Genomic DNA, 21,798 nt, shown 5'->3' with positions numbered 1-21,798 from the left:
TGCAGGTACAGAGCAGAGCCCATCATTAGCATGCAGGACTGTCCCTGGGGGGGTCGGCTCATTCAGGAGGTTAATCAATGTTTACATGTTCAATAAACATGTTAAGTGTGTAAATTTGCCCTTTTCTCTCGAGTCTGTTTGCTCATGAAATGAAATTTGATTCGTTTACATTAAAAATGATGTTTAATGGTGATTAATCCAAATGAATCCACAGTAACCCTGTGATGAGTCTGATTAAACATTTTCATTAACAGCAGTAATATAGATTATATATTATTATATATTAGTGCACACTTAGCTTTTAGTATATATGTTTGTTACAAAGTTGTATTTACAGCAGAGAAGCTGAGTTAAAGACTGAAAACTATTCAAAGTCTCTTTGAATTGAAGCGTTTAACATTCTTTGTGTTTATTCTGCATTGACTTCATTATATGGTGTAAACGTCTGTTACAGGCTTAAATATAAAGTTGGAAAAATGTAACTGCAGCTATTGATCAAGTAATTGTGATTAATCAGGATTAATGACAGAAGATTGTGTCATTAATTAGTCATGTTTTAATCTACTGACAGCACTAGTGTTCACTCTGGTGCCTCCAACTGTTTTACGCCCTTTCAACACCTTCGTGGTCAAAAGTGTACACGCACAAAATCTACAATAAAACCCTCACGCAGCAATAGGACAGACACACAATCCATTTATCTCTGTGTCTCAAACACACACACGTGTATTCAAAGCCTCGATTTGTTCATATTTCATCTGTTGTGTTTTTATCTTCAGCGTTTTCAGTGTTGCTGCATTTACACCAAAAATGTTTCCATTGATGAATCAGATTGATTTGAATGTGTTTCATCCATACAAATCCCTCCCTGGTGGTCACATGACTCTATAACATAACAGGAGTCATGTGACAAGAGTTTCATGCTGTAAAATGTCAAAATGGTTGAATGTGGTGGAGTAAAAATGTGAGATGTCAACTACTTTTCTTCAATATGAAATGTTTGCAGGGCCTGACAGGAAGTGGACGGACGCTCTGATCACTTCCTGTTTGCTGAAGTGGGTTTTCAGTTGTTTAGAAACCAAAGGCTTGTTTTAAAAGACAGTTTAAATGGGACTGAGGGAACGACGTGTTTGTAGTTTATATCCAACAACATCAAGCAGTTAAATCAAAGAGTTCATGTTGCTAACAGCTCACCTCTCTGCAGCAGACACAGGTTGGACTTTAAATTCAATGAGAAGATCGTTAGACCGGTCACTCCTTAAGGACACAGAGCTGGGTCGAGGTCCAGGTTTGAGTCTCTGATGGATCCTGAAAAAGTTATAAATCTTCAGTAAAATTCTCATCACATATCAGCTGATATTATTGGTATTAGCTTACCTTTTCTCAGCTGACTGTCTTTGCTCAAATATCTTAATGGCATCTTTGACTGAGTTACTTTCATAAGACACAGAGCTGGGTGGCGGTCCAGGCTGGTTCCTGTGAATAATGATGCAGCAGTGATGTGAGTGCTGAGCTGTGACATGGAGAAGAGTCATGGACAGTTAGAGATGGTCATCTCACCTCTGAGCTTTGGTCTGGCTCTCATGTTCCCCACACAGAGTGCTTTTAGAGGGAGGGACTCCCTCCTCTCTGTCCTCACACTGATCCATGCTGCTCAATTCAGCTCACACACACTTTCTACCTGCAGGGGAAACACAAATCATTCATGTGCACATCAGCTGAAATCCTCCTTTCATCATGTGTGCTGTCCAAATATCAGCTGCTTCTTTCCTGCTTCATCTCAGTGTCAGCTGGATGCAGTCAGACAGCAGTGTGAGGCAGAGGAAGCTGCCATCAGCTGCTCTGCTATCAGTCCACTAGATGGAGCCTGAAGCACACACGATGCATTCACTGACACACACTGATTCACTGTTTGGGAAACTAGAAAAATGTTGGTCTTGAACTAGCTGCATAATGCAGACAGGGTAGGACCCAAATATAACGGCGAAACATCTTCAAGCAACTTATAGAAGTCCAGATGCTTTTCTTTCCAAGCTCCTTCAACTATGATGACCTGGATGACTGAGAACCTTCACAGGAAAAATGAAACACACTGAACAAAGAATGCAAGACTTTCACAATAAAACAGCAAACAAAGGAACACAACACTGACACGTGAGCTTGACAGAGGAGTGGAGGAAAGGCAGACGAGAGTGAGTGAGGGAAAGAGGAGACAAGAGAGACATGACAGGCTGAGGAAATATAGAATGGAGCACCAGGCCTCACACAAACACACACAAACACACACAAACACACAGAGACACACAGAGACACACAGAGGCACACAGAGACACAGAGGGAATCTAATGATCAAGGAACTAAACAGGAAGTATAAGAAACTCAAAGAAGCATAAATAAGACTGTAAATGAACCAGAACCATAAACCATAATACAAAAAATGCAAAGTGCTTGGTCAAAGGGACCCAGAACCATTAAAGTTCTTTTCTTTGCTCTTCAGTGTTTGAGTTCAAACAGACTCCACATTAAACTATGACAGCACCGTCCCTGCTGCTGCTGTCAGACCTGTTATTCACTCACTGCTCGCCAGTGTTTCTAATGAGTTTTACTCATCCATGAGAGTTTAAAGCTTGCACTTACAAGCAATGTTCCCTCTAATGTTTCACGTGTCTGAGCGAACACACAACCTCCCTGAGCGATCCACTGTGAGCGACATTAGACGTGTGCACTGTGGTCACGCCAGCGTCGAATCCATCCAAGTTACATGTTTATTAAAATAATCAATTTACAGCGTTTACATTTCTGTTAAACTACTTTTAATTAACTGCTTTAGCCCACTTACAATGAAAGTTAAAAAAGAAAATCTTGTTCATGACCTGTAGCATGTTAACACTATTGGAAGGAAAAATAACTTGAACTTCAATTTTGAAAACACAACTTTCTGTTTTTTTGCTCTGACTTGTATGATGAGTCTGTGGTCTGGGAGAGAGTCTGTAACTCTGTCTGCAACATACAGTAAATAATGACCAATGTTGGGCAGTTAATTATATAGTTACTTCTTCAAAAAAGTAACTGAGTTTTGCAAACAGAGTTTTTTGCAGCTGTTTACTGCAAAAAACTACAGCCAAGGTGTTTTTTTTAAAATAAACATTTCAAACTATTCACAGAACAATCAGCTGTTCTGCATCAAATCTGATGCCACACAAATTATTTGTGCCGCTCCAAAAAATAATTTGTGTCCACTATGAGATGAAGGAGAACAACAGCCTGATACCTGCAGGCCTGACAGCAGCAGATGTGTCACTGCTGTAACACCTGTAACACTCAGCAGTCGCCTCATTGTTCTGACACACACAACAAAACTATTGACTACACTACACACTAACTACACACTAACTACACACTAACTACACACTAACTACACACTAACTACACAAGATTTGCTCTAAACGTCTCAAATCTCTCACATCTCAAAACACCGCCATCACTCCGTTTCTTAACAACTAAATGCCATGTTTTGATTGGTCGACATGGTACATTTTTCGACCAATAGGAAAGGCTGGGGGTTGGTATTGTTTTTGCTCACAGGCTTTCGAGCGTTTTCCTTATAAAACGCAGTTTTTACCGTTTCTTCCTGCAGTAAATATAAACAACGACAGTATTCAGGAAGAAAACCAAACATTGCAGATATTTTTATCATAACTCTGGTTTTACGTGGTCGATCAACACAATTTAAAAACTGGTATAAAGTCCACACTTTTCCTGTCAATTGTTCCGTCTGTCCTGCTCACATCTCCAATGGTTGTACACGTTGTCATTAACGTGGCTTCACTCCACATCAGCCGCTTTGCTAAAACACCGGCACATATTTACTTTAATTTCAATTCAGGTTAGAATTCTTTTTGTGTGCTCAATACAGATTTTCTCTGCGCAGAGACCGTGCCAACAGTGCGCAGCTTAGAGGGAACATTGCTTACAAGGTGACTACCAATAAAAATGAGTGTGCTTCACTGTCAGAGCTACGGTGATTCATCCAGTAGGACTTGATAATAAAAATATTTGTTTGATGCTTTGCATTGAGGCGCATTGTTGAATTTGCAGGGACACAATAACCACAGATCAGTTGTTCAAACCACTACAGTAGGGAGCCATGTCATGAATAATAAACAAATACTAATACTAATACTACTACTAATAATAATGTTAATTTAAGTAATTGTTTTTGACTGAACATCACATATAATGTAACAAGCAGTAAATTCAGGTTAAGTGCATTATCAGCATTTGGAGGAGCTCCTTATCCTTCACTGCTCACCTCTTACAAAGTGTTCACACAGTTTGCTAGCTTCTTTCAGCCTGCTAGCTATGCTAACAAGTCTACTACACACACTTGACTCGGTCACATGACAGACAGCAGAGATAGCTGCTCTGCTAGCTAAGCTAACTCATGTTAGCTTAGCTAGGTCAAGGTCAAAGAAATGAGGCGATGCTGCTGGGAGTTACGTCACAGACTAGCAGAATTTAGTTATTCAGCATAATATTTAATCCTTATTATCTGCTCCTCTCACCTCTGTTTACATCTGAAAACAAGAAAATTTAGCCAACAGTTTATTAGCTTTGGTGAAATTATAAACAGGCATCAGCGCAGTCACCTATACTGTGCTTTAATGCTGCAGCAGCAGGAACACCAGTTAATCTAAAATCTCCTTTTCTCTCTAAAAAAAGTGACAGCAGACTGAGTCAAAGACAGAAACCTTATTTAAACACCAAATATTCACTTCCTGATCCAGGATTCAAAGAGGACGTTGAACTTACTCAGCTTCTTCCAATGAACGTCTTCACTCTGCAGCTCTCTGCTGTCTGGACCAGGTCTGTGTAGAAACAGAGAAAATCCTCTGCTTCTTCTCCGTCAGCAGTCGTCTGTGTCTGCAGACTGCGTCACATTAAACACTTCACACCAGCAAAGAGGCTGAAGCTCACAGGTCAACGGTCAGCTGCTGCACTGTGTATAACAATTCACTTTTGAACAGTAGATAGCCTGTAGGCGTCTCTGCAGTGATAAACAGTTTACACATTAAACACTGAACCATAAAAGAAGCTTAAGCTGCAGCTCACAGGTCAAAGCTCAGCTGCTGCACCCAGTTATGAGTTTAAATAAGTCATTAATCATGATCTTTTCCCTCTCAGCACTTTCACTTGGCCTTGGAGTGTTTTGACGGAGCTACACTGTATGTTTCAAATGTTGTAAATAAATTGGGAGTTAGGGCTGGGCAATATGGCCTAAAATCCATATCGCGGTATAATTTGAAGCATGTGCGGTAACGATATATATCGCGATATATTCTTTTCTTCTGTATAACGTATTTTCCACACTATAAGGCAGACTTACAATCCTTTAATTTTCTCAAAAATCAAGAGTGTGCCTTATGTATGAATTCTGGTTGTGCTTCGTGACCTCGAACCGATTTTGGCTGCAGAAATCTGTTAAAAATGTTTTAGCACAACTTTGGTAAGCCGCACTGCTTGATGGATCGTCAGAGCATTACGGCTGCCATAGGGAGGAGCTTCACGGAGTAATCTGGGTCCAAAACTCCGACAGCTTCAGGTCCCAAAGTCAAACGAACACTGAGAGTTAAAAACGGTCTAAATTCTTTCATCTTTAATAAAATCATCAGCGTTGCTGCTTTAGCAGATGTAACAATTAAGTTTAATATCCATGAAAACAGAATTTATTAAATTTAACGGACTTAGAAGTTAACAGGAAGTTAGCGCGCTAGTTTACACCTAAACATTTCATACCATGTTCTGACTGAGATTTTTGAAACTAATTCAAACAGCTCTGCTACCACTTCCAACATAAATGAAGACAGAAAACTAAACAGCAGTGGCGTTTGCAGGGTTACTGAAGTTGGACTACCTGGTATATAATGTTGTGCTACGTGATTGCTAGCGACACAGCTATGTTAGCATAACATTAGCACAGTGAAGCTGGAGGATGAACCCCAACTCTTTTTCCACTCGATAAAAGTTAACGTGAGTGATTCTGGTGGTCAGGGACAAATGCAGTCGCATAGCAGGATGCTGTACACGGGCCAAACTTCAGTCACGAGAACAACTGAGATCATTCATCCACAACACGAGGCTAGTTATTAATATACTGCCACAACATGGGAATAGAGCAGCTGCAGAGAATTCAACATTATTGAATCAATGTTACGGAAGTGGAGGAAGCGCAGTTTTTGGCTTTCCCCGCGTTTCAAAAGTGCTTCATCTCTTTGCTGTGACTGTCACCCAGCATAATTGCAGAGGATAATGGTTTTAACCGCTGCGATGCTTTCGACCAAAACAGGTGCAGTTTGATGACATCATCACATGCGCTGTCGCGATAGAGCGGTATAGTCAAAATCTCTATCGTTGACCAAATTTAATCGATTCTGTCGTTTATTGTTTATATCGCCCAGCCCTACTGGGTGTGATTTTGTTGTATTGGTTTGTTTTTTGGTTTTATGTTTCCATGTAGATGAATGAAGACAGATTCACTCTTACCTTTTCAAAATGTCTATAAGGTAGACGAGGTCTATGCTTTTCTGCCTCTTCACAGATAATCCCAGTGATTTTCCCTTGGTCTGAAATTTCACCTGATCTTGTGATATTGAGAGTCATCTGCCTTTGAGGCAGCTAACCAAACAGTGTTCTCTAAACTCTAACTTTAATATACTTTGATATATTTCAGATTTCTGAGCTCTGCTCTGACTCCGTGCCAGTAGCTCCTTAATATGACTTTAGTTTGATCAATAATTAACCTGCAGAAAGTTTCTGTTCCCACTCCACCATGCCGAACAACCCTGAGAACAAATAATATGATGTGGGTGTGTCTGCAGGCTTCAGCACTGTGAGCATTAAACACAATAAAAGACTCACAAGTTCCTGCTCAAAGGTCAGCTGCCTTTAGATCAATCATTAACCTGCAGCAGGATCCAGTCTTCTGCCTGTTGTGGTTGTGACAGCTGCTCGTAGGAGAGTTTGTTTGTAGGAGGTGGAGATGTTCTCAGATCAAGTGCGTAATCGTCTCTTTGTGTAGACGCTAAAAGCTGTGAGCCAAAACTCTCTGCTCTGAAACTCTTCACTCAGTCCTCACGCTGAGAGTTTAGAGGCTGAACTTCTTGTTCCTCCATAACACTTTTCATGAAACAGCAGAAATGAGCTTGTGTTTCTCAGCAGTGCGCACACAGAGAACCGATCCTCTCTGCTCAGTCTGAACAAATCAAAGTGAAACGTCAGTGAAAACACAGCTGCTGATCAAACTGTGTCAGATTAATGCCTCAATGTTTCACTGTGACGTTAAAAAATACATAAAAATGATTTAAAGAAGTAGGAGGCAGATTTTCACAATAAGAGCACTTTGTTTTTAATTCAGTTAATGTCAAACTGTCATCAACACCTCTGTGTCGTCTCCGTCTCTGAGCAGATTCAGGCATTACTCAAATAATAAAGGTTTTCTTTCACTATTATACTTTTCATTAGTCTCCAGGTTGATGATTATAAACAGAATTATTAAAGTTTTTATCATTTCAGGCTGAAAATCAACATGAATTTGGTTTTAATCAAAGAAGCTCCTTTAATGTGTGTCATTAAAATCCTCACACAGACTTAAAAAGGCGACATTAACATTAAAATAAATGAAAGAAGCTTCAGCTGAGAGCTTCATGCAGTCATCATCAGCAGCTCATAGCAGTCACAGCTCTTTATTACGCAGCTTTGCAGGAATTAAAGTGGCTGAAGTGTCAGAGTTTGTGTGAGAAGCTGCTTCATGGACAGCTGTACACACGTCTTTATTATTTCTTCATAAATCAAACACACAGGTTTGTCTGTAGATGATTTAAAGTGTGTCGTTGTGCAGTTAAAGCTGTTTGTGTGACGCCCTGACCTCCTGTGAATGAAACAGCCAATCAGATCCATCAGAGAGAGAGCAGGAAGTGTTGTGTGTTTGTGACAGAACAAGGAAACAGTGATGATGATGAACATAAAGATCCTCTGATGACGTGCTTGTGTTTCCTGTTACAGTAACGCTTGTTCATCTGTTGCTCTCCTACACTTTCCTATAAATAAAGGAGAAAAAGTCCGTTTAGTTTCATTTCCTACAGCTCAGAGTTACACTTCACATTCCTGCTGTCACATCAAAAAGCTTCACTTTGGTCCAACATCTACATGTTAACATGAAACACAGACAGACTCAGAACATCTGGAACATCTGCACTTTGACCCAAACTGTTATAGCAGGATATTTTCTGCATATTTCTTATGTTGGACCTGTTTGAACTGTAAACGACCTGTAATCATCTGTAAATGGTGTGAGACACACTGAGGCCACCTACAGGGCAGCTGGGGAACAGCAGGGATCTGAAATCATATGAGACGTTAGTGAGTGAGAAGAACAAACGGACTTAAGATGGCTCGAAGTGATCAAAGTTGATCTAAAACAGAAGATAAATCCACTGATTCTTTGTAAAGTTCATCTGCTGCTCACATGAATCCATGAAAGATTTATTTCACTGAATGTTTCTTCAAAGCTCATTTCAACCTGTTGAAGTCATGAATGAAAGTGCAGACTGAGAGTGGATCACATGATGTTTGAGGTGTGTCATGTGACATGTTCAGTATTGTCACACATGTCTAGATTGTCCCTGATATCATAACTGCTCAAACACTGATGATTATATTTGAAGAATTATTCCTGATGGCAGCAAAGTTTGAATGGAGCTCTCTGTCTGTGCTGATTTGTCGCCCTCTGGAGGTCAAAGCACAAACCTACAGGGCAGCTGGGGAACAGCAGGGATCTGAAATCATACGAGATGTTAGTGAGAAGTTAGAACAAACGGACTTAAGATGGCTCGAAGTGATCAAAGTTGATCTAAAACAGAAGATAAATCCAAAGCAGCATCAGATGAATGTTACCATTTCCAGTTACGGTGCCCTTCATCTAATATGGAAATGTGTTGGTTTTTTTTTAGCCGTGTTGTTGTTCTTCCTATTGTGTTTAGGCCAGAGATGCTCTTCAAACAGCGGACAGACATGACCACATTACAAGAACATGGTGTGAGTCCGATTTGATATTCCAGTCAACGCTGAGAGACCTTAACCAGGAAGTCAGAGGTCAGCTGATGCTGCGAGCAGGAAGTGAACCAAGGGAAAGGTCCACTCTACTCAATCTCAAAGAAAATATGCTGGTGTTTGTTGATGTTGATGGTACAATAAAAATATATAATATAATAAATAATAAAATATCATGTGATGATGAGATGTGTTGTTGGTGTTTGTATTTTCTGTAAATGTCTTTTTTAATGTAAATGCTTTGTTCCAGACGGACAGGGAATCAGTTGCTGTACGATGACATCATCTTGATGTTGACGAGGAGGGCGAGAAAAACTAGTTTTGTCCTGCAGATGGCGATCTTGCACCGTGTTCAGAGAGCCGACACTTTGATGGTGCTGCTCTACTCAGCTTACTTTAGCCTGGGTTGGACTCTGTATGAGCAGCTTCCACTCTGGTTTCACTCTTAAACACACTTGTTTGATTTCACTTGTAAAAGTTGAAGAATAAATATTTTATTACAAAATTATTTGTTGATGCATTTTTTAGGGTCAAATATCTTGTTTGATTTGAGGAATGAACTGTTAGGGTGGAAAAAGTGAATCAGGTTAAAATAGTGGTGCTTTATATCAGTGAAGATGTATAATGTAATTTAAAATGTTGATGATGGGTTGTAGTGGGCTTGTACTTACAAAACTGCCTCATTTTATTGGAACGATCCACAGTTGCATCCATTCACGGATGACATCTGACATCATTTGACATCTGGTCTGAACACGTTTGTACACAAGATGCCTCAGTTCTGGATGTTCCCACAGACTCCTCTGTGCACCTAAAGAAAAGGTCAAGGGTCAGCAGCACATGTAGTTGGGACAAGTCTTCAGTCGCACAAACTACACAATGATTTTCCTCCAATGACGACTTTTCACTTGCAGAAATGGTCCTGTGTGATTTCCAGGCTGTGATATAAAAACTAGTTCCTAATGGCAGCGACTCACTCAGTAAACATGTGTTTCCTTCACCAACCTCACACACAGATCCAATAAGATCAGGAAGTGGGCAGTATAGTACAATATGTGTTATTCTGTGCTGCACTGCCCAAACTAAAGATCTGCTGAAGTGTTGGAAATGATCCAGATGTTTATTTTGGACGATACAGCAGAAGATCAGACATGAAAGTGGAGATAACACAGAAGACCTGCAGCAAAGGTCAGAGGTCAGACTGGGCCCTGGATTCAACAATGAGCCAATGATCATCAAGCAGTGACTAAAGCAGAGCCCTGACGTTCTGACATTCATCACACAGTCAGAACAAATGTCTGCTGATGACTTCATCTCATGAAACGACTGATAGATGTCAGTTCATTGATCAGCTGAGCTGCTGATCTTCATCGTCACAGAAACATTCAGCTTGTTTCAATCAGTAAATAACTCCCACTACTCCCAGTTTGAACTGTTCCCACTCAAAATGCTGTGAGAACAATGATCATTGTAGGACTTCACAAACATCACGTGTTGTTTTCCACATGTAAGATCAGCAAACACACAGAAACTTCCTGTTGCCACACACGGCCTCTAAAATCTCTTCCACGCTTTCTGTCTGAAGTCCACTCTCTGTGTCGGATCCACAGGAAACAACAAGATCTTATTAACATGGTTTTCAATGTGTCTCCTTCCAAAAAGTCCAACCAATGAACAAATGTGTGTATTTGTGGAGGCCGAACAAAAGCATGACACATTTCTCTGTTTCTATAAACTGGAGTCAAACACAAACATGAAGAGTTTCACTGACAGACTCCAAAATGCCCCCACAGTGGATCAAAGGGAAATCCTACAGTGTGGCCAGAGACTCTTAATGGCTCCAACATCAACACATCCACAATGTTGGATCCAGTTCTGCCTCACAGAGTTACTAAGACACACCCTCTGCCAGCATCACAACAGCTCCACCTGCTTCACCTGCCTCCTCAGCATCTGTACACCTGAAGAGAAAAGAAAGGCTCCAACAGCTCAAATCTACAAAGGATTCATGAAGTTTCATCCAACAATAACATGTTTGCCTTCCACAGTGTGCTGTTAGACACCACTGTACCTCTGCCATTTCAAAAAGAGCAGCTTGGGAACATTTTGGCTCCAAACACTTTGTGTTTAAGTTCTTTGTTTTCTTTGTGAAGCCGACAACATCTGGAGCTTTGTGACTCATAGAAACATCATTTTGTTCTTTAGATGACAGCAGATTGGGACTGAATAATCAATCACTATCAAACCAATAAAGACAAACATGCTGATTTTACAGGAACTTTGTTGGAGAAGCTGCAAAGACATGAAACTGGTGGAGATCCCAAACCAGTTGATAGTGCTGGTTATTCCAAATAAAGCTGTTTCCCTTTGAGATGAAATGACTTTGTGTCCTGATATATAATAAAGATGTTGTTGTTTTTGAGCCCCTGTATTAAAAGTAGTTTAAAGTCAGCTTGAGTTTGATGTCTTTATGTCAAAGCTGCTCATGATGTTGAGCTGCTGATGGAATAAAAACAATATAAAAGCATGTAGTCCAGACTTAAATGCAGCCTGTTGTTAGCTGAGGTCCACACACAGTGTTTGACAGTGTAAAGTGTGTGAAAGGGCTGCTGGTGGAGCTCACTAGGATGAGCAGGTGACCACGAGGTGGAGAGCAGCTGGCCTGGCTTTGACCCGGGCCACGCCCCCTTTCTCTCTGCTTTGCTGTCACTTATCTTCACTGCTCTGTCCAATAAAGCTGAAAAAGGCCCCGAATCAAAGAAATCTGCTGCAGCCTCTGAAACGTCTTCTGTTTCCTTCCCGACGGCTTTTTCACCGTCAGCCCATCAGACAGTCCAGCAGCATTTATGATGATGTCATGATGTTGAAGAGGCTGCTACGGTGGCCTCCCATGACCCCCAGCCTCATCACAGCTGAGATGCAGACATTTGAAACCATTCAGCAGACAACTGAATAACAGTCCAACACAACAGTCTGTGTGCAGACACACACTGACCTTTCATAGAGTCAAACACAGCTGGTTGAGTCATTTCTCTGTGAGTCTAAAGTGAATCTAGTATTTGAAAGTCCACTTCCTGTATTTGTTGTTGAAGACTTCTTCAGCTTCTTCTCAAGGACATCAGCTGCTTGTTTGGCAGCAGAGGCAGTTAAGAAGCTTCCTGAAAAACACTGAACAGTGAGTTCACTGTGGCATATGACAGATTCAGCTTTCTGTGTGCAAATGTGTCTGTGTCGACCTTTCAAATGCTGTTGAATCCAAAACATCAGCGGCTCCTCGGCTGCTCACTTCATGCACTTCTGTCTGTGTGACAGTCCAATGACATCACAGCTGTTTCCAGCCCCAGTGTCTCAGGACTGGACACCTTTAAACATGTCGAGGATCAAACAGCGTCCAGCTAAACACACATGAAACTATCAGAGCTGACAATCATTCCAATAACATCTAATGGTTCATGTATGTAGACACAGGACTACAAGGAAATGGCTCTCAGCATCTGGCTGTGGGAACACATGAGTCCCTGTTTGTGTTCAGATTGTGTGCATGTTTTAGACGTGTGTCACATGTAGAAACACAACAATCCCACAATGACACACAGATGTGTTTGACACAGCTGTGCAGCTGTAAGTTGTTTCTAATGATTCATTGAAGCTCTTCTAACATTCTGGAGACGATCAGTACATGAATCTGTTCAACACGACAACAATTTGACTTCAGTGTGAACGTTTGCATTAAATAACCTTCTTCATCCAGCTGACAGCATCTTCATCCTATGATGTGAACAGTTCCTCCTGTTGATGACAAACCTCTGACAGGATCTGCTTGAGGAGCTTTTTCATGTGCAGCTCTCTGAGCTCAGGGCTGAGCTGCTGTTTCATCTTTAAGAGCTGCTGCCTCCTCGCCGGACTTGTTCTCCTCTTCTTCTCCTAATGACACCATTTCTGCTTCATATTAAATTCAATAAAGATGCTGACATGTATCTGTAGGAACAGCATCATTGAATCTATAACAACTGGAGCCAAACCAGTGGCTCTGCTGGGATCACTGGTGAGCCAACACTTCCTTGTTGATGCAGATTTCAGGGCTTCCTTTTGCTCCTCTGTTATAACTGTTCTCTCTTCTCAACACATGATGACACAAAGGAATCAGCAGTGACAAAGATGATGCTGAAGAGAAGCACACACTTCACACATATAACAGAGCAGTGCAGTTACACACACCTCTGCTCGACATCAGGCCTCAAACAAAGACACAAAACACTAACTTGACTCTAAACAGAAGAAACGAGCAGCTGTTTCTGTTCTGTGCTTATTTATATTTGACACACATGCTTCTCTTTGTGCAAACACACATCGCACTATAAGGGTAACCTCGCACACAATGATTGGACAGCACAGTGATGATGCTGGGAGATCCTATACGCAGCAACACAGAAACACTGAGAACTTTAAACAATGATGGAAAGTGTTATAAATGACTTGTTGGCCTCTGATCTGTCACAAACAGCTGAAACGTGTCTCTCATGAGTCACATGAAGGTTTTTGACAGAAAGGACAAAAAGTAGCTGCAGTCAGTTTGTGTCATTTTTATATTTATTCATCTGGGAGAAAAATCTGAGGGACATTAAAATGTGTTTTCAACAGAGACAAGAACATGAATATAACAGAACAGGTAAATGAACATGTTTCAAGTAAACAGCTGGACTGATCAGGTCCAAACACAGAGTGATAAACTTGTCAAACAGCTGTCATATCTTTATATAGAAGCTCTTTATAAATGCTGCTCACTGCAGTCTGTTTACTAATAATGTCAAAGTGTTAGAAACACAGAAACATCAGAATGGTCTTTGTTCACAGAAACCTGTCTGGGATCCTTTGTTGTTCTTTTGATGCAGAGTTACATTATAAATATAAAGAGTTATTTCAGAGTCTCATCAGTTTTCCTGCATGTCTTTATTTAACACATCAGCAGGGCTGAAGCTCTCATGTTAAACACACACTGATCTATGGACACGTTCATGTGTTTCTAACAGAACCAGGCTGTTATCAGCCTGCACTAACATTATGTCACACACACTGAATGTAACAGTGACAGTTTACATCATCACACAATCAGCTGTGATTGTTTCACTGTCATCAAACGAGTCAACAGGAAGTAGAATCAATAGAAACCAATCATTTACTGACAGCATGTCTGATGGAAATAAGTGCAGATTATGTATGAAGTCTAACTGCACACAGTAACTGTGTTACAATAAGGACTTAACAGCGCCCTCTGCTGGAGTGTTTCAGTACTGCGTTAACTAGAATACACCACCTCCTCCTCACACCACCTGCTACAGCTCTACTCTTCTATGACTACAGTCATCCACAGCACTGATGTGAGGTCACATGGTTCATATGTAAGGAGCACAGCTGACCTCAGGTCAGTTTAATGACTGTGAGCAGCAGCTGTGTTATTGTCACTGTGACAGGGAGACACTCTCAGACACAGCGCTCATGTCAGCTTGTTCTCATGCAGGAGGATCAGGAGCTCCATGTTTGTCTTTCTGTTTGAATCATGATGTGTTTGTGCCATCAGAGTCTGTCATGAGTACTCAGGGTTTCACAGCAGCTCTTCTGGATGCTGACGAGGACTCCAACCTCATGTTTCACCTCTCTGAGCTTCTGATGTCTGTGAACACTCGTGTTTCTTCTCTGGGCTCATCTGGACAAAAACACCTTTCTGTGTTTGGCTGCAGCCTCATTCTGACTGACAGGAAGTGTGTTATCCATGAGCTGCACTTCTGTGAGGAAGTTTCCTGCTGTGTTTCCTGTCTGTGGACAAACACGAGTGTTCCAGCTGAGGACTTGCTTCCTTCCACCTGTCCATACAGGACATCACGCTGTCTGCAGCTCTGTAAATGCAGCTCCAGGTCCTTCCACGTGCTGCTCTGTATTTGTGCAGTTTGTAGTGTGTCCTGGGAAACGTAGCACACATGGTGTTCTTCTGCTGTTTCCTCCTTTCACTGAGTGTGAAACACTGACGCTGTGCTGTTGTTCACAGAGGGGAGCTGATTCTAGCTGCAGCTGGACTCTGTCATCTAACTGAATGTGTTGGTGCTGATCACGGGGCTCTGAGGGGGGAGCAGCAGGAGGACTCTGGATGCTGACGTCAGTGTATCTGTGGAAGCTCCCACAGCGTGTCTGTCATTCAATATTGTGCTGTATATTGTATCTATGCAAAGATGAACAGACTGTGTGTTCACTGGTCTCTGTGCTGCAGCTCTGATGTCATCATCACTCCCTCCTCCACCCTCAGCAGTCCCAGCATGCTGCTGTGGTGCACCCCACCCTCACTCTACACCTGAGCCACAGACCACACCCTCCACCTCAATATACACCACAGTTTTCTCTGCTGTGGAAATGAGATCAGGAGGAAATCATCATTATTATTATTTAATAAACGCTCACATTAATGTGGGCTTATTTGTTTCATATTAGAAACATTAGTTGAGTGTTTTTAGTATAAAATGGTCAAAGTCCCTCTTTTTGCTCCTCCCCTCACCTGTGGATGGGCGGTGCTGTTACCGTGGTGACAGCTTGGATGTGTTTCAGTCCTGCCTGGTTATCACTGCAGGAATCTTTCACATTTATTACAGGTAATAATGCTGATTTTTCTGTGTATTATGAACCAAATGTATCCTGATACACACAGAGATGGATGAGCAGAGGTTTTTTTGCAGTTTATGTAGTTACTATGGACTTAATGCACATATTATTAAAATTAGGGCTATAACAGTTGTATTGATGTATAGCAACTTGAAATGCTCCCACAAATGGCTCCACAGCATGTAAAAATATAACAAAAGCTCTGGCGGACTTGGTTCTGTGGTCAGTCTTAAAGGGTGAAGTTAAACTCTGTAATCTTCACTGTGTCACAGAGTTCAGTGAGTCCCGTTATTCACAGTATCAATCAGATCATCAGAGAACAGCTGATCAGCAATCAGTGGTGCCAACAGCGCCTCCTGTGGTGAGAGGATGCAATAATGCAATGTAGCATTTTTCCACTCAACACTTGCAGTCATGGAAACTGTCTGTTGGATCTGTGTGACGTTGCTTTCTTGGTTAGAGTTCCTCACAAATGTCCAGATGATTCTTCTAATGAGGCGTCGACCATGTTTGCAGCTCTTTGGAAGAAAACGTCGCCCTTTGCCATCCTTACTTTTCTTTGACTTCTTCAAATGCAGCTGAACTCCAGCTGGTATTTTCTTGGACTTTGCAGCTGTTTCTGGTCATCAGTTCATTCCTGCAAACCTCTGAAGCTGAACAACAATGATGCTGCATTGCTGGCTGATCCCAAAAGGTTGATTCTGTTCATCTGGACGTTTTCAGAAACGTTTGCTCACTGATCAGGTGACTTCTTCAGTCTCAGCTGACTGCAGCTTTACAAGCTTACAAACAGCACATTTGCACAATGACTGAAAGCAGCAGCACCTGATATATATGATACTAATATAATACAGATACATATATAATCCATACTAATGATGAAGGAACTGAGCTCACAGTCCATTGTTCATTCAGTGAACTACTCAGTTTATTTTGGGCCTCAGAAATGCTCACTCTGTTTGTACATCACTGTCAGCAATAGACTCATTCTGCTGTGTGGACAGGAACACATGTGACATCACTTCCTGTTTGTTTGTGACTGAAGAGGAAGAAGTTTACAAGGAATCATTTAGAAGAGTTTCAAACATCAACTGATTGAATCCATGAATCTGAAAACGTGTTTGTGAGTGAAAGAGACAGACATGTACAGACTGAACTATCTGTTCAACAGTCAGAGTGTTTCTGTAACAGGAGACACTCTTTACACTCCACTCAGCACAGGGACACTGAGGAACCAGGAGACCAGACCATAAACCCAGGATAAAGAGTTTGAGTGAATGTGGTGTTGAAGGTGTGGAGGTGGATCAGAGTGTCAGAGGAGACTCTGTAGAAGGACAGAGTGCCAGCAGGACAGTCCACATACACTGCTGCTCTGTGAGAGACAGAGGAGGAGGAGGAGGAGGAGGAGATGGATGTTTGTATCTTATTGTGCCAGACATAACCAGGACCATCATCAGAGCAGACCAGACTCCAGGACTGATCATTCCATCCAAACACACAGTCACTGCCTCCTTTCCTTCTGATGCTTCTGTAACTCACTGATATACAAACGTTTCCTCTCCACTCGACCTCCCAGTAACAGCGACCAGTCAGACCATCTCTACACAGCAGCTGAGGACGAACATCAAATCTGTCTGGATGATCAGGATATGATTGAAGCTCCTCCACACGTGTCACCTTCCTGTTGTTGTCAGACAGTTGGAGCTTTGTGTTCACTGTGTTTGTGTCGATTGTGAGTTGACAGGAATCTGATGGAGAGAACAAACACAATCCAGCTGCAGTTATTGATCCATCATCTGTTCATTGATTGACACTTTGATGATGACTCCTGACATGATGAAGATGGTTGAATGTGTGCTGCTTTGTTTTCATGAATCCCATTAAAAACACACTTACACTTCCTCAGACCTGGTCTCAACCATCGGACTCCAGCAGGCTCCACCCTGAAAGGAGGAGGGGGGTCAGAGCAGCACAGTCAGCATGCACACATGGACATTACATGGCTCTCACACACACACTGTTACACACTGAGCTCAAAGCTCGGCTCCACTGTTTTATTCAAAGAAATCTACATTTATTTATCAGCACATTTAAAAACAGCTTGAGCCAAAGTGCTGCACAGAGTAGAGAGAAAATAGGAAACATACACAGTAATGACTATAAAGACTGGTCAGGATTGAAAGCTACAGAGTACAAATGTGTTTCCAACCGGCTTTTAAAAATGTCCAGTGTTGGTGACGACCTGATGTGAAGGGCGACTGTTCCAGAGTTTGGCTGCAGCCATCGATAAAGCTCACCTCTGTTTTTACGTCTAGTTCTGGTCAGAAGCTGCTTATCTGCAGACCTGAGGGCTCCACTTGGATTCTTTTGTTAAAGAGAGATAAGATGGAGCCAATCCATTCACAGATTTAAAGACAACCAGATCTGGAAGTGGATTCTACCACGTACTGGTAACCAGTGGAAAAAGCTGGTGATGGGTCGTCTAGCACAGACCCACCGCTGGAACCAGACAATTGATGAGGGAGAGAACTGTGACAGCGCCGTTCCTTCACTTGACCTCAGTCGCTCTCGTCTGCTCCCTCGTAACACTGCTCTTTATTGAGCTTACATGAATATGCACAAGTTCATTATGACGTCTTACACAGGTATGAACAAAGAGTACCAGTCTGTGCATAGTGTGTGTGTGTGTGTGTGTGTGTGTGTGTGTGTGTGTGTGTGTGTGTGTGTGTGTGTGTCTGTGTGTGTGTGTGTGTGTGTGTCTGTGTGTGTGTGTGTGTGTGTGTGTCTGTGTGTGTGTGTGTGTGTGTGTGTGTGTGTGTGTGTGTGTGTGTGTGTGTCTGTGTGTGTGTGTGTGTGTGTGTGTGTGTCTGTGTGTGTGTGTGTGTGTCTGTGTGTGTGTGTGTGTGTGTCTGTGTGTGTGTGTGTGTGTGTGTGTGTGTGTGTCTGTGTGTGTGTCTGTGTGTCTGTGTGTGTCTGTGTGTGTGTGTGTGTGTGTGTGTGTGTGTGTGTGTGTGTGTCTGTGTGTGTGTGTGTGTCTGTGTGTGTGTCTGTGTGTGTGTGTCTGTGTGTGTGTGTGTGTGTGTGTGTGTCTGTGTGCTTGTTCTGCTATACTTGCGAGGACCATCGCGGGTTTTAGACCTTACGAGTGAGGACCTTTTGGGAAAGTGAGGACATTTAATATGGTCCTCACTTGTTTTTCACTGTAATGGCTTCTAGAGGCCATTTTTATGCTTCTCTCAAAGTTTGAGCGAGGTCCTCAGAAAGATAGAAATACGAGAAAAAATACACACTTCTATACACACTGCTATTCTTTTCATACACACACTTTTGCTCTCTACTGGCTACTAGTGGTTATGAAAAATCACTGCTCCTGAGCCTTTTTGCTCTCTACTGCCCTTCTGCCCCTTATGGTTGTGGATAGTCACTGCACCCAAGTACTTTTTGCTCTCTACTGCCCCTACTGCTTTTGGACAGTCACTGCACCCAAGAACTTTTTTGCACTCTACTGCCAACTACTGTCTTTGCCCATTCACTACAAATGAAGATAATGACAGTTTATCTAATGAAGGAGAAATAAATAGTGCTCTATCGCCTTGAAGTTCAATTCAATTTTATTTATATAGCACCAAAGCACAACAAAGGTCACCTGAGGGCACTTTATACTTTAGGGTAAAGACCCTACAAGGTAAGTTAAACATATTATTATGTCTTACTTTTAATATCTGGTCTTGGTCTACCCAAATTGGAAAGCACACCAATACAATTTTTGAAATTAAATGCTGAAATAGAAATATTGAATATGGACTGGCCTAAACTGGGCTATGAGACAGTGCTTCAGTTCCTGAAAAATTACGACTGGATTTTCAATTTAAACTAAACAGTGTGCTAGTTAACATGGGTTTGATCAGTTAATGTGAGACAGGTTTAGAAATTATTAATGCAGCTCATCATTTCTGCCTTCTGGTTCTCATTTTAGGCGTCTCTTTTTAAACCATACTTTTATCTCTGCTATAGAAATGGCATATAAGTAACTTTTTTAGACCATTCAGTTAAAAAAAAAAAATCATTTAACGTCTTGAGGGGCTGCTTTCGATTTAGTGTTACCAGCATATTTTACCAAAATATCTCCACAAATAGGAGACTGAATCTGAAAAACCACCTTGACCCTGCTTTAGTAGTGAGCTACAAATTGTGTCTACATAACATAAATATAGACAATGTGCAAGAAACTGTAGTTTTGTTTCAAGTATTTTTCAAACTATTACAAATCATACTGGTGAATTTTGATAGATTATATGAAAGCATGGGCTTCCGTACAAAGGATACATATATTGCTGTGTTCCCTTTTATATTAAAACCTGGTTCCTCTACTGTAAGCTTCTATTAGTGAAAATCTACCATTAATATATAATCTGTAATGCAATATAATATTGACTTGTGTGTTCTTTAATACTTTGTAAAAATTAAATATGTCCCATCCATCAGAAGTGCCCATCTCATTATGGCTGCTTCCAGGAGGATAATAACCAGTGTCAAGAAGCTCAAATGATGTCAAATTGCACTCTTAAACATAACAGTTCAGTTCACTGTACTCAAATGGCCTCTACAGTCACCAGATCTCAATCCAAAAGAGGACCTCTGATCTCTATGGTGGATCAGGTGATCACATTACATATTATGTGATCACCCGATCCATCATTCATTTATATATATATATATATATATATATATATATATATATATATATATATATATATATATATATATGTGTGTATTGTAGAGAGAGAGAGAAATGCTCTCTTTAGGGGCCTGCCTCTGGTGTCGACCTCTGAGGTCATCTCTGAGGTCATCCTGTTTTCTCCCTCATTTGTCCAGTATTTCCACTATCCCTCTTCTGCATATGTCTGAATCATCTCAGCCTTGTCTCTAACTTTCTCTCCATACCATTCAGCATGAGCTGTCCTTCTTGTATACTCATTTCTGTTTCCTGTCCCTCCTCCTGACTCCATATCCCTGATGTAATCCCACCCTCACCTTGAACACATCCTGCACCACCCTCACATCCTGACTTACCTCATGCAGTACCACAGTTCCTCTCTTAGCATCCCATCATATTCTTTTGCCAGATCCACAAAGACACAGTGCAACTCTTTCTGACCTTCACTATACTTCTGCATCAACACACTCAAAGCAAACATCACATCTGCACTGCTCTTTTTCAGTGAGAAGCCATACTGCTGCTCATGGATCATCACCTCTCTTCTTAACCTACTTTCAACAACTCTTTCTTGGTGTGTCTCAGCTTTATCGCTCTGTAGTTACTACAGCTCTGCATATCACCCTTGGTCTTGAAAACTGGTACCAGTACACTTATTCATTCCTCACTCTCCAAACTTGTGTTAAACAATCTGGTTAAAAAGTCCTTTCTCCTCAACATCTCTATACAACCACATATATGTCATGTGGACCAACTGCCTTTCCTCTCTTCATAGCTGCCTTCACGTCCTCCTTACTTATCCCCTGCGCTTCCTGATTCACTAACTTTCCTCCATCTGTCCTCAGTTTCTGTCTTCATTAATGTCTTCATTAATGAAGACAATGAGAGAATACTTCTATCTTCCATCTTCTCAACACACTCTCTTCACCATCTTTATCCTTAATCACTCTAACCTGCTGCACATCCTTTTCAGCTCAATCTCTGTCTAGCTAATTGACACAAGTACTGTTCTCCTTCCTTAGTGCCCAGCCTCACATACAACTCAGTATAAGCTTTTTCCTTTTCCACCTCTATCTTTGCAGTAGGCCTGGCCTCCCAGTATTCCTGTCTACTTTCTCCATCTCCCTGACTATCGCACTTTCTCTTAGCTATTCCTTTGAGGAACTACAGGAAAGTGTCCAATCCACCACCAAGTCTCCTTGTCCTCTTTTCTCTCTCTCCAAAAAATACACCAAACACCTTCTTTGCCTTTCTCTTACCATTTCAGTTGTATTTTTCCAGTCATCTGGTAACTCTTCCCTTCCACCCAGAGAATGTCTACTCCT

At 41.5% G+C, this 21,798-nt stretch overlaps 2 protein-coding genes across 3 annotated transcripts in view; both read right to left on the bottom strand.

Annotated features, from left to right (window-relative positions):
- Window positions 1-21,798, bottom strand: part of LOC145428414 (stonustoxin subunit alpha-like) — a 152,805-nt gene that overhangs the window by 105,993 nt on the left and 25,014 nt on the right. The window contains exons 3-4 of one of the 2 annotated variants that reach the window (XM_080300578.1): window positions 17,653-17,699; window positions 13,681-17,504 (exon numbers count right to left, since the gene is read on the bottom strand). In XM_080300578.1, the coding sequence (XP_080156704.1) occupies window positions 16,969-17,504; window positions 17,653-17,699 (583 nt within the window). In that variant the 3' untranslated portion in view covers window positions 13,681-16,968. Of the gene's footprint in view, window positions 1-13,680; window positions 17,505-17,652; window positions 17,700-21,798 lie in introns of those variants that run through there. The other variant, XM_080300577.1, reaches the window with a different exon arrangement.
- Window positions 1,191-5,074, bottom strand: LOC113011599 (uncharacterized). The gene is made up of 4 exons (XM_080300655.1): window positions 4,813-5,074; window positions 1,561-1,681; window positions 1,378-1,476; window positions 1,191-1,308 (listed from the first exon to the last, which is right to left on the bottom strand). Exons 2-4 carry the CDS (start codon window positions 1,647-1,649, stop codon window positions 1,191-1,193), a joined length of 306 nt encoding a protein of 101 aa, XP_080156781.1. The 5' UTR covers window positions 1,650-1,681; window positions 4,813-5,074.

This window comes from Astatotilapia calliptera, chromosome 4, assembly GCF_964374335.1.
Source record: "Astatotilapia calliptera chromosome 4, fAstCal68.1, whole genome shotgun sequence".
In the NCBI taxonomy this organism is placed as follows: domain Eukaryota; kingdom Metazoa; phylum Chordata; class Actinopteri; order Cichliformes; family Cichlidae; genus Astatotilapia; species Astatotilapia calliptera.
Note: the sequence above shows the minus strand (reverse complement) of the source record. Positions and strands in the feature narration are given on the sequence as shown.

What these genes read in the sequence shown, in the direction of transcription:
- LOC113011599 (XM_080300655.1), bottom strand. Translation starts at nt 1,649, where the DNA reads ATGGATCAGTGTGAGGACAGAGAGGAGGGAGTCCCTCCCTCTAAAAGC. An exon ending in AGCCAGACCAAAGCTCAGAG is followed by an intron (nt 1,477 to 1,560) that starts GTGAGATGACCA and finishes CATTATTCACAG; the next exon opens with GAACCAGCCTGGACCGCCAC. An exon ending in AGACAGTCAGCTGAGAAAAG is followed by an intron (nt 1,309 to 1,377) that starts GTAAGCTAATAC and finishes TAACTTTTTCAG; the next exon opens with GATCCATCAGAGACTCAAAC.